The sequence below is a fragment of the Monocercomonoides exilis genome, assembly GCF_001643675.1.
Source record: "Monocercomonoides exilis strain PA203 chromosome Unknown scaffold34-1095894, whole genome shotgun sequence".
Taxonomy (NCBI): domain Eukaryota; phylum Preaxostyla; order Oxymonadida; family Polymastigidae; genus Monocercomonoides; species Monocercomonoides exilis.
Window position 1 is genome coordinate 37799 of NW_027150579.1, and position 14062 is coordinate 51860.

The following is a 14062-nucleotide window of genomic DNA, read 5'->3' on the forward strand; positions in this document are numbered from 1 at the left end:
GCAGCTTCTTTTCCATTTATGTCGGAACTAATTCAAACAGTCCCGAATTTGGAGGAGTTTGTAGAAAAATTTTTTAAATGATGTTAAATGTTTTTTTGTTCTTAGATTATCTCTTGAAAGCAATTCCATTCAACGTGGTGATATTTTTGGAATGATTCCACAAAATACAAAATTGCAGAGATTAAATTTAAAAATGACACAACTCACTCAAGATGGATTTTCTGCACTTGCCTCATTCATTCGAAGTAATACTTCATTGATTTATCTAGGTATTTACATTTATGAAAGTTTAAAAATCATTGGATTTCATGTTGAAATTTTTTCTCTGCAAATGACAATTTAGATGTGAGTTTTAATAGAGGATCAGTGAATAGTGGCCTATATTTAATAGGTGCAATGAAAGAAAATAAAACACTAAGAGAAATTATTGTTGATGGAAATGATTTTTTACCTTATATTAGAGATGAACTTGGTTTGTCCAAGTGTATTTTTTTTTCCCTGAATTTTTAATTTTTAAATTCTTGGTAAAGTTCTGTTTTGTCAGAGAAATGAACTTATGTTAAAGTGTGACGAACTTGAAGCAGAAAAAAATCAAATAGAACAAAGGAAAGACAAGGAAAGAGCTGAGCTTCAATTAATTGTTTGTGATTGTGTTATATTTTTATCAGGAACTGTACAATGGATGCATTTATTAATTTTATCAACTGTTATTATTTTTGACTATCAATGATGGCGCTGTTGTAGTGTCAACGTCTACATGCAGAAAATGCGCGACTCCAAGCGCAATTAAGAGAAGAACAGCAGAATAAGGCTCTACTGGCTAGGAAAGTTGAGCAGTTGCTTGGAGATTCTGAAGCAAAGAGAAAGCATGCTGTGTGGATATTTTTATTTGCTTCTCTGTTTTTTTTCACTCATTCATATTCCATTTAATTATATAAATAATTTTCATGCGTTTTATAATACTTCTAAATCTTTTTTCTTTTCATTGATTGACAGATGGAAATGAAAGAGTTAGCAGATAGCATCCCGTTGTTTTCACAAAAGCTGAATGAACAAGAGAGGTTACTTCAAGAAAAATCTAAGGTCAGCTTCATTTTCATTAAAAAGTCGAAATTTTATTTTTTATTTTATTTTATTTTATTTTTTTGAAACTTTCTTATTCCATTTTTGATATATTTCAACATGATGATGCATAACAACTCACATCATTGCAAACCCTGTTTGAAGTCGGAAGCAGAGAAAATGAATGAAATCAGTCGTCTTCAAGCAGAACTCAACAAGCTGAAGAGAGAAGCACAGCAGCTGAAGAGCGTGCTGATTGAAAAAGAGAGGGAAAGGGAGAATGCAGCAAACGAGGCAGAGAAACTGGGACTACGCTCGGTGGAGCTGGAAAAGGCGTTGGATGCACTCAGAAAGGAGAAAGATGATGAAGACAGAGAAAAAGAGCAGGAAACGAAGACGCTGGAGGCGGCTGTGCTGGCGCTTCAGCAGCAGCTTGTGAAGCAAAAAGAAGATCAGAGCTTGGCAATTGAGGCGCGGGAGAAGTTGGTGGAAGAGATAAGAGCAAGGGCAGAAGAGGTTTGCAATGAAAAATAAATAAAAATAAAAATTGTTTTGAAATGAAATTATTGATTGAATTTCTTTCTTTGTTTCTTTCATATGTTTTTTATTTTTTTTTTAAAACTTTACGTTTTTTGAATAATGTGCAATTCAATATATATTGTATTGTATTTTCATTTATACTAACTTTCATGATATTTTTTTTTGTTAATGTATGTAATGTGTTGTGCTCATTACCTAATCTCAACTGCCTTGATGAATTTTCATCTTTGCTTTCAACAGGAGATAGACACTTATCAGCGCGAGATGGAAAGGATGAGAGACGAATTCCAGTCAAAAATGCTGGCGAGAGAAATTCAAATCAGAGAAGATGATGTGTGCAATTATTATTTTTTAAAAAAAAACGAGAAATTTTTATTCTTATTCTTATTCTTATTTTTTACAATTTTTTTTTCATTTTTTTATTTTTTTTTTAAATTTTTGATTATACTTTGATAATGAACCATTGAACTTATTTATCTGGTTATTTCATTTATTGACATTTCAATGGACTGAAACATGTGCAGGAAGCAAAGGCTTCAATTATTACAGCAAAACTTCAGAGAATCCAAGAGCAAAGAAAGGTTTGCCACTGTTTATCAATACAAAGTCAAACAAAACTTGAAATGGTTCTTAATGGTTTTGTTTGTGTGTTCATGTTCAAATAGAGATTGGAAGGAGAGATTCAGGAATTGCAAAGGCAAAACTCTGCTTTGGACGATGAGCTGCAGCAGACAATCAGAAGGACTAAAGAAGAAGCAGAATCACACCTGCTAACGATTGATGGATTGAAGGTGTGCAACTATGAGCTTTATTTCTATCAAAAACTTATCTTTTCAATTTTCTTTTTCTTTTTCTTCTTCTTCTTTTTTTTTTTTTTTTTTTTTTTTTTAAATATTTGATAATATTTCAATTTCTTTATTATTTCATATAACTGTTTTATTCTATTTAATTTTCTAATGAAAATGTTACTGACAATGTTTTTCCAATAAAGGATGATGTTAAAAATCGAGATGCCAAAATTGAGCTGTTGGAAAAGGAAAGAGATAATCTGAAGCAAAACGCGCAGCAGGTTGTTATTTGGATTATATCATATTTTTTCTGTTTTAAAATAACTTATTATTATTATTATTATTATTATTTCATCTATCTTTTTTGATGATTGCAAACAATCCTTAAACAATGTGGTATTTGAATCCTGAAGTTGGAGATTCAGCTTAAGAAGTGCAGGAGTGAATTGAGGAAAACAAAAGAAGAGAAAGCAGCGGGGGATGTGATTGCTCAAAAGAGACAAGCAAATTGGGCAACAGAAAAGGACCACTTGAACCAGGAGATAAAGGAGCTTCAGGATGAATTAAAATATAAGAATGCTCAAGAAAAGCAAATGATGGTTGACTTCGAACGCGATATTTACGATGTTTGCTTTTTTTCTTTTTTTTTTAATTTCTTTTTTTAATATTTTTCTGTTATTTGTATTGTGCTGATAATTTGTGTTTATTGAACTGTAATATTACTAGGCTGTTGGAAAGATATTTAGAGAACAATCTCGCTAAGACAAGCTCAGCTGATTTGTTGGTTATTTCATTTTCAAATGATGTTTTTCAATGTTGCATTAGAAAAAATTTGTTGATATTTCAACAAACGTTGGATGTATTAAAGATTCATAAAAATCGGTCAAAGATCATCAACTTAATGCCTCTGACTTATTTAAAACTAATTTGTATGTCCAACGTCTTTATGACATTTAAAAGCGAATTCTATGAATACCCTGTATTAATGTAGCTTGATTTTCGTCAATATTGACTATTTCCATAATTCTATATTTTTTTTTTTTTTTGTTTTTTTCAGTAGAGGAACTTCATTGTGTAAAAAAATGTTTTTTCAAGAATAAATCACTTTGTTATCGTTTTGTATTCTTGATAAAGAATTTGCAGATATTGAAAAATTTTTCTTTTTATTGAGAATAAAAATAAAATGAAATTATAGGTTAGGGATCGTGAATAATTGTAATGTCTGACGACTTTGAGGATTGGGGTTTGTGTCCTTTACAAACATTTGCTTTGCATATTTTATTTTTGATTGCAAACACAGAAAAAGAGCTCGAAGAAGAACTGGAAGAGAAACCTTCAGAGAAACAAGTGAAGCAGACCACGTCAAGCCAAAAAGAAGCGTCATCAGAAAATAAAAGTGATTCTGATTTAAAGAAGAAAGATTCTTCTACCGCATCATCATCGCAGAAAAGTGATTCAAAAGGTTTATTTTGTTTTTCATAGTTATAACTAGCAATTTGATTTTTGCACCTTAATCAAAAATGCAAATATCTGTGACCGGATTTATCTGTTCCTACATTTTATTATCTATATATCTTTAGTTGCTGAATTTGATCCTTTTGCTCCGAGCGATGAAGCAGAGGAAAAGCCTGAAGAAACAAACCTGGAAACCTCAGTTCCTACGACCCCAAGCCAATTTGCGGATTATGCAGCAAAACTTACTTCAAAATTATTATTATTTAAAAAGAATCCGGAATTTATCAATTTTTTCAAGCAAATTGGGCGAGGAGTTTCTCAAGAATTAAAAATTGAACAGATAAAAGAGATAGGAGATATGTTTCATGCAGTTGCAAATGAAAAATTAAAGCAACAACAAAATACAAAACGTAAAAAGGGTTTGAAATTTTTTTTGGAATTTTATTTATTTCAAGGAGATTTCGTTTTATTTCAGGAGGAAAAGTTTCTCTTGCCAAAGAGAGATCGAACATTTATCCCGAAGATTTGGATTTAGATGACCTGATGTGAAGAAATGGACTCTTGTGTATTCTTTTCAATTTATAATATTAATACTTTATGATTTAGATTCATTTCAATGAATTCACTCACTTTTTTATGATATCTAAAATATAAACAATGAAAATACTTGAAGTTCTTCAAAAAAATATTTTAAAAAAATGGAAAAATACACTTTTGTTATGATTATCAAAAATACAAATCGAGTAGTACAACAATAGAAAGACTTTGAACATTTCATTAATTTTTAATTTCATTTCTTTTTCTTTTCATAAAGAAAATCAAAAATTTGATAGTCCTTATATGCATTTACAAAAATTGTATTTTCTCTATCTAATCTCTCATTTGCGAAATTTTGTGAAATTAAAATTGAATCATTAATAAACAAAAATATTTTCAAAAAACATGTTACAAAAGTTAAATTTTTCAATTGCAGACACTCATTCCTTTCAAAAAGAGAAAGAAATAAATTTTTCAAATTTTTATTTTCAGAGTGAGTAAACTTTCATATTTCTTGTTCGTAGTAGATGGTGGTACAGCAATATATCTGTATAATCATTTCCCTGAAATGGATCAAAATTATCCATTTCGTCTTCAGGTAATTTCAACGGCAAAGCATAAAGCAAATCCTCAATTCCTTGCTCTTCCATTTGCTCTGAAACAGAACCCATTGAGGCTGATCTTAGTTCATCAAAAGAGAGTCCAAATGATTCTAGTATCAAATAATTATCTTTATCGATACATCTCACTGGACTGTTCAATACACTGTTAAAAGGAATTTCTTTTCCTCGGTCGTTATTTCTCTTTAAGTCATTGATATTATATTGAATATCTCCTTTCTTATATTTCTTTGGTTCTTTGAATTCAATATTGGAAAATTCAGGTCGCAACAAAGATGATAATGCAAAACGAGCTGCAACAAATACATGTGCGAGGTAAAAAATTGTATAAAGATTGTCCGTCACAATTGAAGTCAGTGCCGAAGTGATGCAACTGAATGCTCCGATGGGAACCAACGCTGGCAATTGCTGAATCACATGATTAAGAGAAGGAATGCGTTGGGATGCATCTGCCATTTCATTTAGCAAAGAGAACGATTTTTCACGGTTTGTTATGGATTTGTCTTGCAAAATTTTATTAGTGATTGGACAAATCAGACGTGCAGTTGACAACATATTGCTCACACTGAACAATTCGCGACAAAGTTTCATAACTGAAATTCGTGCAAACTTCTGAAGCAGCCAAAGCGAATATTGCTCCGAATAGAAAGCATCTTTATCGGTGACAGTTTTATTAGAATTTGAAGGATAAGCAAAAAATGATTCTTGAAAAACAGCTTCAGAAAGCCTTTGCTGCTTGAGTGTTGCGATTCTTTCAGCAATCAAAAAGATCTCCTTTAAATCTTCCGAGCTATTCAGCAGATGCGGTAAAATATGCTTTTCTCCCATAAAACAATAAAATATTAATACACTAAATATTTGTTCGATGGATTTCATTTCCTTCTCGATGTTGAAAACATTGAGACTTTCGTTGCTGTATTCTTCAGTAAAACTTATTGACTGTTCAGAATCCACTATTCCAATACCGTTTGAGGGGACAATTGCTTGTGATATTAAACCATCTGTTTTATCTTCCTTTCTAATATGCTTATTCTTTCTGGGAAATTTTTTATGCTCCTTTAACTTTTGGGTAATCTGCTTCAAAATGGAATTCAGCCATTGAATAGAAAAGTCTAAAATGCGAAAAGACGGAGGAAAAATGTTCTCATCACCAGAGTAACCCATCTCTTCTCGTGCTTTCAAGGCAATTGCAGAGCACACAAGCAAAGTTGAATTATCAGCTGCACACTAAATGAATTTACAGTAATGCATAAATTTTTGTTTATTTTGTTCAAAATAAATTTAAAAAATGCAAAACTTAATGAAATGGAATCAAAAATAATGATCAAACATTCGCGGGAATACTGTCAGGAGAAATATTTAAAAGCTGATCAAATATGTACTCATATTTCCGAAAATCTGCAGTTCCTGGATCAATGCAACCTCCTCCATAGTCAATATCTTTTGAAAATGAAATTTTAAGAAATTCAAAAATTAAAAATAAAAAATAATTATTCGCAAAATGGAATGAAAAAAAAGTTTGATTAACATAAAAAAATAAAATGTCAAGGCCTTGCCTCAAAATACAAAGCAAATTCTAATTGTTTGAATCATAAAAGTTAAAAACTAAATGATGATGAATGAAATACTTCTATATAAAATCAAAAATTGGTTTCTTTCATTGAAATACCTCCAGTTTGTGAGATTCTCCACCAAAATCCAACAAGCATTTGGATTTTTTTATTGGAAGACATTGTATCCCATTGCTCTAAAATAATATCCCCCTGCTCCCCGATTTGATATTCATCCGAATAATTGCAAAAAACTGAAAGAATTAAAATATTGTGCAAAAGCAAATTGGAATGCGCATTTCTGCGTTTCAACATTTCTACATCGCTTTCCTTTGTTGTGTTCATTTTATGATTTTTCTTCACGATCTCCAAGTGACGAAGAACAAGAGACGAAAATTCGTCATTGTCCTCATCCAAAATAATGCTGTCAAAATTTCCATCGGTTTCCGTCAAAATTTGACGGAAAATTAATTCTATTTTAATTTCGTAAAATACTTTTATCTCCTCCGATACACTTTCTAAAGAAACTTTCGAATACATTTGAACAATGCGACTCACATTCTCCACGAAAGATTGAGTTTTCAATAAAAGTCCAACATCTTTTGAAGAAATATTAGAAATATAGAAAAGTGCTTTTTTCAAAAGCGATTCATTTTCTTCGATATTTGGTGAAGCAACTTTTGATAAACAATCAATAACATTATCCCCTGTTCAATCCGTAAAAAATATATTTCATTTTTTTACTGTTAAAAATGTTATCAAACTCAAATTGAAAAACTCTTTGGAGTCAATTGATATAATGCACAAGTTGGATCTATTTTCAATTCTTTTCATAATTTAAAAATGGGTTATCTCTTTCCCTTTTTTTTTTTTTTTTGTGCCTGCTTCAAAATATCTCAGTAAGTTTGTATATAACGAAATGGAGAAGATTTTGGGTAAAAGCAGAAGACAGATGTATCTTTATTTTAAAGAAAATTTTTTGTATGCACTCAAAAATCTTCATTGACAATTTCCACATTGTTTTGAGAAAATGAATGAGTATAGAGAGTGAATTCTTGAGATATTTTGTAAATGAGAAAAAAAATGTTAAAAAAACTCAATTTTCAGTGTATTCAGAAGCATCACTTCCATCACCTGCTCCTTGATTATCGTCCGATGATTTTTCTGTTGTCAGAGCGATATAGCTGTTTGTTTCTGCATTTTCATCACCAAGATCTTCGATTTATTCCTTTAATTTTTCGAATTCATTTGCTGCAACAAAATCATGAATTATTCTAACATACTCATTATTTTGCAAAGGTTCGTTTTTTTCCATCATGAAACTTGCTAAATTATTATCTTAAAATTTTTATCTTGAACATGTATTTGGTGAAAACCTTCTTTATTGACCCCAAAGCACTTCGATAATGTTCGTGCAAGCAGATGTTGTTTTATCTTTGAACCGATACTTATGGCAAACTGTTGAATGTTTATAACCCGAAGAATTCAAACAGGAATACGCAAGCCATTCGTCAGAATAAATTGTTGTCTGCTTTTTTACGATATTTTCAATATTGGGTATAAAAGATACTTTCTTTCTGTTTTCAACACGGACAATAAGACATTTTCATTGGTTACGATCAGTTTTTCGCTCCACCATTCCAAAGATCCATATTTGTTGTTTAGCCCTTCCTTTTTATAATTCTCTTTTGCAAAGAACGGGTTCATCTATTTCAACATTGCACTCTTATCCTCCCAATGTCAAATCCATTTTAGCAACAGTGTTTACATCAGCTGTTCGAAAAACACTTGACAAATATGAAACAGTGTCTCTGGTTATGCCTACTAAATACGAGATTTGTTAGAAATTTAATATCATATATCATAAAAGTGAAAGTTGCAGAAGTTTTGATATCCCAATCTTTAACATGAAAAACGAAGTGTCCTTATTAACATTAATTTTTCTTTTGCAATTTTTCCATATCCTTCAACGTTTCCCAATATTTAGACATGGATTCATTGTTTTTTTTAACAATTCGTACATTTTTTGGTGCAGCAATAAAGAAATTGCGCTCGATACCATATCCAAGCGCAATCAGGGTCCATAAACATTCTTAAATATCTCGAAAAAAATATGTTTGTTTCCATGTCAATCAGGATCAAATGATAACGAAAACTGATCAATCCCATATTTTCTGAAAAAACGAACATAACATGCTCACGTAAATGTCTAAATAAATTTCACTTTAAGTGATGTGAATATTACAAATATATATTTTTGTTGTAGTTAATTTCATTTTTTCTAGGATCAAACAAAAAATTTAGGTACACCTATCTTTTGCATTAATCACTAGTTTAACCTGAACTTGTCACTTACCAATGAAAATTATGATATACTTGTCATTTCAAAAAAATTAAATACAAAATGAATTATTGAGATTAAAATGAAACTTTTTAACTTTTTTTCAAAAAAAGACTGAACCAAATAGAATATATTTTTTCTGTTCATATTGTGAAAATTTCGAATAATATAATTTTTGAAGAAACTTCGTCTTCAGTAATTCTTCTTTCAAAAATGATTGATATTAATTTCTTGAAAAAGTATGAAATAATCGGAAAATGTATATGGGTCATTCTTTTTGAAAAGTCGCGAATGTTTAATTTTCAAATAAATCTAAAATTTCATATTTTGCTCAAATTTTTGTTGACATGCACCAAACTTCTCTTATATGGAATCTATTTCTGGATAACGCTATTTAAAACTTTTTTCAGGAGATTTGTGAGTGGAAACAGAAATTTGAGTAAAATTTGAATATTTGGATTGATTTTTAAATTCAACATTTGCAGCTTATCAAAAAGAATGACCCATATTTTCAATTTTTTATTTTTTATTTAATTTTTTGATTTAATAACGCCATTTATTATTCAAATCTGGTAAACTTATTATTTGAAATTAATTTAATTCAGAAGTTTTTTTTCAAAAAAATTTTTTGTGAAAAATTGATTTTTTGCTGAGTATCGGAAAGTGATTATAATGTTTTGTTTTTTCATTATTCTTAAAAAGGATGAAAAAAAGAACCCAGATTTTTATTATTTATTAATTAATATGAAAAATTTTTCATTTTTCAGAAAAAAGTTATTACTATGGAAATCACATAATATTCAAATAATTTGACCACACATTGTCTGATAACACATCATTCAATCAAAATGCATTATTCATTATCAATAGATGAATTTTGAATAGATTTTTTTTATTTAAATAAACCAGGCTTATTCAAATGAACTCATGATTATTCGAATAGATCAAGTTCATTTGAATAAACCGAGTTCATTTGAGATAGACTGAGTTCATTTGAGTTACGAAAATTAATTTATTAAACAAATATTTTTAATGTTTATAAAATTGATTGCAAAAACTTTCAAATATTATTTGTATAATAATTATGTTATTTTGGAAATGATTTTTGTTGTTTTCAACAAATTCCTTCAAAGATCAAAAGGATCAAAATATTTTAAAAACTGAATAAATTCTTTGTCACCAATACATAATTTAAAACGCATCAACATCACATTCTTTGATTGTTAAACCTTTTGTGAATGTAATCCACATGCTTTAACAGTTTCAAAAATTGATGAAAAGAAGAATTCCACGAATTATTTCATGAATTATTTATTTTTGAATTGAGCGAATAAAACAAATTGGATTGCATCAACACATACATAAACAACTTGTTTTTGATCTTTAATTGATTCGAAAACATTAAAGGACTTGTGAAAAAAAAATATCAGATAATATTTGAAATTGATATAATTTTTTTTAAAAAAGATAAAAAAACAAACAAATGAGTCTTCATTATTTCATTGAATAATGAATAAAGCTCAACCGCTTTTCTCTTTCTATTTGGACGAGCTTCTCACACAAGCATTTCTTGTTTCATCGTTGTCTGCCTGTCTGGAACTTGCGAAATTCTACTCTGCTCAATCAAACCATCAAAACAAAAGATCGCATACACAATGCATTGAATGGTAACAGCGTTGACTTGACGAATGTCTCGACGATCAATATGGAGCTGATGTTCGGAAGCATTGAAGCTGTGTTGGCACTAACGGAATTGCAAGACGGGACACAAGAAATGAATGAAGGTGACAGTCCAATAGTGCACCTGAAATGCTGCACGCTTTTCTCGCTTCGCCAAAGTGCTCCTTCTGAGCCGTCGATCATCAGCTGCTGTAGAAGCGAGCCTTCCTGCGTGCTTGTCCAAAACACGTCGATCAAGAGCAGCGGAAGCAGCCTGAGTGAGAATGGCGGATGCATTGCCATGAAATTGAGCGAAGGCTCGTTGTTCCACTGCAACTTTTGTTCGATCTCTGGATGCTTCTGCTCCGCAACTGGATGAGGAGGTGTCACATTCCTGGATTGCTCTTTGATCACAAGAGATGGCCTGCTTCCTTTCCTGCTGAAAAACACCACGTTCATGGAGAATAAAGCATTTGTGGGAAGAGACGTGTATGTGAGTTGCGCGAATGTCAAAACTCAAATTGGCAACTATCTGTTCCAGCTCGATTTCAGAGCACCGTTTGTTCGGGATCTTGCGATGTGGGGATGCACAGCATAAGACCATGCTGATGAACAAGATCTGTTGCTGCTTGTGGTTGTGTATCAGAACGAGACGATTTTTGCGTCTTCTTCAGTCGACAATGCCTCAGATTCACGCCAATGCGGAGCTATAAGTGCGCCCTGCTCTTCCTTGAATAGTGCATTGTCTCACATCATTCCTTCTGTTTACAGCAATTTGCTGATCGACAAGCGCGCTGTGGTGTCGGGAGAAGCAAGCACAAGCGATGTGACGATCAAGTCACTGGAGCAGGAAAGCGACAAAGGTGTGCTCCGCCTGAACTGCTGCATCGAGAGCAAGACGGGCAGTCTCGTTGCATGTTCGTCGAGAGTGAAAATGGAGTTTCTGACAATTCTGTTTGGGAATGCTTTTTCTTCTTCTCGTTCCAGCTTTGTATCGCTTGCTGATGTCAACTTGTTGATTGACGATACAATATTTGCTCAAGAAGCTTCTGGTGGAGGATCTGAAATTGAACTGAATTGCTCTATTATTGAAATGAGCTGTGGAAGATTGACGATTTTTGACTGCACTTTTGCAGGCCTCCATTTCAGTTCTTCATGCCTGGCAGCAAGTCGTGAGCAATATTTCTCGTGTGCATTTCTGAATTTCACAGATGTTATATCTGGAGTGCTAATGGATTTCCACGATCTGGCAAAGCTGTCCATGCAGCCGGTGCGTGCATCCAATTGCAGCGCTCAGCGATCAGGCCTCATTCTTCGCAACTGCAAAGACTGCCAGCTCCAGAACATTCAGATGAGAGGCACTCAGAATGGATCAAGCGTGATTGTGTTTTCCTCAGACGGTTCTGGAGGGCATTCAAACATCCAGGGCAATCATTTGGAATTCGATGATACTCGCGTTTCAAGTGAATCGTTGGTTTCTGTTGAATGCCAAGATTCAGATGTTGAGATGAATTTCTTGGCTGTTTCTAACACCATGTTTGGCGATGGGTGCTCAGTGAGCGTGACGTCGAATGACTCAGCATCTCGGTCGAAACACTCTTCATTACAAAACATAACCCGAGATTCGCTTGGCCCGTGCTGTTTGGCTGTCTCATCTTTGTCTTTGTTGCTGGAGTTGAAGAAATGCTCGAACAAAATGTGTGCTTCTTCGTATAAAAAATGTTGCATTGCGGCGTTGACAGATTTGACAGATACTTGCATGTTTTTGTGTGTATTCTACGGTGCAGCAAGCGCGTCAGAGCTGAGAACGAACGACAAGCGATCAGAAGAGCTATGCCAGTGGAACGGATCGATGGTTGATCTTCTCAATTGCTCGGTAGCAATTAAAGACATCACAATTACCAATTTGTCCAAGATATGACTGTCGATCTCTGGTGGAAGCATCTCCATGCTATTTATATTGTTTGCTAATAACAGCCCGAACGAAGCTGGCCATCTATCCGTAAGGAGCAGCATCGCGTGCTCTGGCCATGCACTACTGTTCATTCAAAGTCTGAAAGGCGGAGATGGCTTAAAAGAGAACTCATCACTTTGGGTTTTGAACTTGGGATGCAGTCTTTCTGGAATTGCTTCAGAAAGAGTCTCTCCGTTCTTCATTCTGCAGCTGGCTTCAGTGAAATCTCGCCAGTAGGGTGGCACCCTTGCCATTAATCTTGCTGGTTTAGAGTTTCTTCCCTGTGGCTTTGCTCTCCAGATTGATTCATCAGATGGTTCGATTCACAATCTCCAGTCGTATCCGCTGCAGTCAGAGGAGTTTGCAGGAGAAACAGAGTTTCACACAGCTATTCCAGCCTCAATTATTACAACTGCGTTTGAGGCAACAGAAGTGTCCGTGAAGATCTTATTTGGAAGGACTGAATTTCAAGCCTCAACTGATTCATTCATTCTGAAAACAGAAGAAAACATCAATCAAAAGGAGATGAAAGAATTGTTGAAGGAGGAAAGGTTGGAAAATCAATGATGACATTGGTTGTTAAAGTTTTATTCGTTGTGACATTATTAATTGTACTTGTGGTACATACCGTAGCAACTATTTGATGGAGGAGGGCAAAAGAAGAAGCGAAAAAATGCAAGGAGATTTTTAACGATATCATAAAGAAAAATCCAAAGGAAGTCGAGATGATAATGACATAGACATCATTTGATGCTCATTGGAGGAGAGAGGAGAAGAATGCAGTGAAGAAGAATATTGAGAGGCTTTGTGAAATAAATCGATTAATGAAAATAGAATATATCTTCTTAACGGAGAAAGTGGCAAAGATGAAAGCTGCATCAACCTGTCGACTCGACTGAGCGCTTCAGAATTATATGCAATGTTGGATGTAGATCACTTCACGAACATCAATAGAAACAAATTTTTGTTTTTTATATTTTATTATACAGAGATCAAATGAAAAACCAAAAAGTTGGAATGGAATAGAATAATGATAACAAATTGATATGTGCATTCATTTCTTCCTCTTTTTATCAAATAAAATTATCTTTAAACATATCTGAAATATTATTTACGAAAAAAGAAGAATCTCAGTTTTTAAGATTTTTCAATTTTTTTGTTGATAAAGTGAAAGATAATACACAAAAATATTATAATAAGTGTTCACTATTTTTTTATGAATTATTTATTTAAGTGTATCGCACTTTATTCAAGTGTCACTTCAACCATTTAAAATAACATGACTTCATTTAAGAAAAACCCAGTTCATTCAAATAAGTTGAATCTATTCAAATAGAAAAATTCTATTCACAATTCATCTAATATATTTAGAAGAACAACAAAAACAAATGAAGAATCCTGAAAGTGCACAAGTGGATTTATTCACTAATAAAATATTCTTGTTTCCAGTTTGTCAAATTAATGCAATAAACCTTTCTTGATTGAATGATGTGTTATCAAACAAGGACATTGCGACAAAATAAAAATAAAATAAAAATAAAAATAAAAATAAAAAT

The 14062-nt window shown here is 32.4% G+C and overlaps 4 protein-coding genes across 4 annotated transcripts; 3 read left to right on the forward strand and 1 right to left on the reverse strand.

Annotated features, from left to right (window-relative positions):
• Positions 1-193: 193 nt before the first annotated feature.
• MONOS_6064 (uncharacterized protein) lies at positions 194-3485 on the forward strand (the record flags this gene model as incomplete). The annotated part of the gene is made up of 12 exons (XM_067876267.1): positions 194-269; positions 344-472; positions 531-640; positions 745-873; positions 997-1083; positions 1228-1578; positions 1843-1935; positions 2127-2183; positions 2268-2393; positions 2594-2671; positions 2804-3016; positions 3117-3485. The coding sequence occupies 12 exons, from the start codon at positions 194-196 to the stop codon at positions 3150-3152; spliced, it is 1485 nt and encodes a 494-aa protein (XP_067724042.1). The 3' UTR covers positions 3153-3485.
• Positions 3486-3588: 103 nt separating this feature from the next.
• MONOS_6065 (Translation initiation factor eIF3-like domain-containing protein) lies at positions 3589-4552 on the forward strand. The gene is made up of 4 exons (XM_067876268.1): positions 3589-3633; positions 3691-3852; positions 3971-4264; positions 4321-4552. Exons 1-4 carry the CDS (start codon positions 3609-3611, stop codon positions 4392-4394), a joined length of 555 nt encoding a protein of 184 aa, XP_067724043.1. The 5' UTR covers positions 3589-3608; the 3' UTR covers positions 4395-4552.
• A 1498-nt stretch (positions 4553-6050) lies between these two features.
• Positions 6051-6711, reverse strand: MONOS_17847 (uncharacterized protein; the record flags this gene model as incomplete). Its single annotated transcript, XM_067870807.1, has 4 exons — positions 6051-6079; positions 6154-6229; positions 6333-6442; positions 6672-6711. 4 exons carry the CDS (start codon positions 6709-6711, stop codon positions 6051-6053), a joined length of 255 nt encoding a protein of 84 aa, XP_067724044.1.
• Positions 6712-10598: 3887 nt separating this feature from the next.
• MONOS_6066 (uncharacterized protein) lies at positions 10599-13073 on the forward strand (the record flags this gene model as incomplete). Its single annotated transcript, XM_067876269.1, has 4 exons — positions 10599-10893; positions 11170-12407; positions 12530-12647; positions 12778-13073. 4 exons carry the CDS (start codon positions 10599-10601, stop codon positions 13071-13073), a joined length of 1947 nt encoding a protein of 648 aa, XP_067724045.1.
• Between the last annotated feature and the right edge of the window lie 989 nt (positions 13074-14062).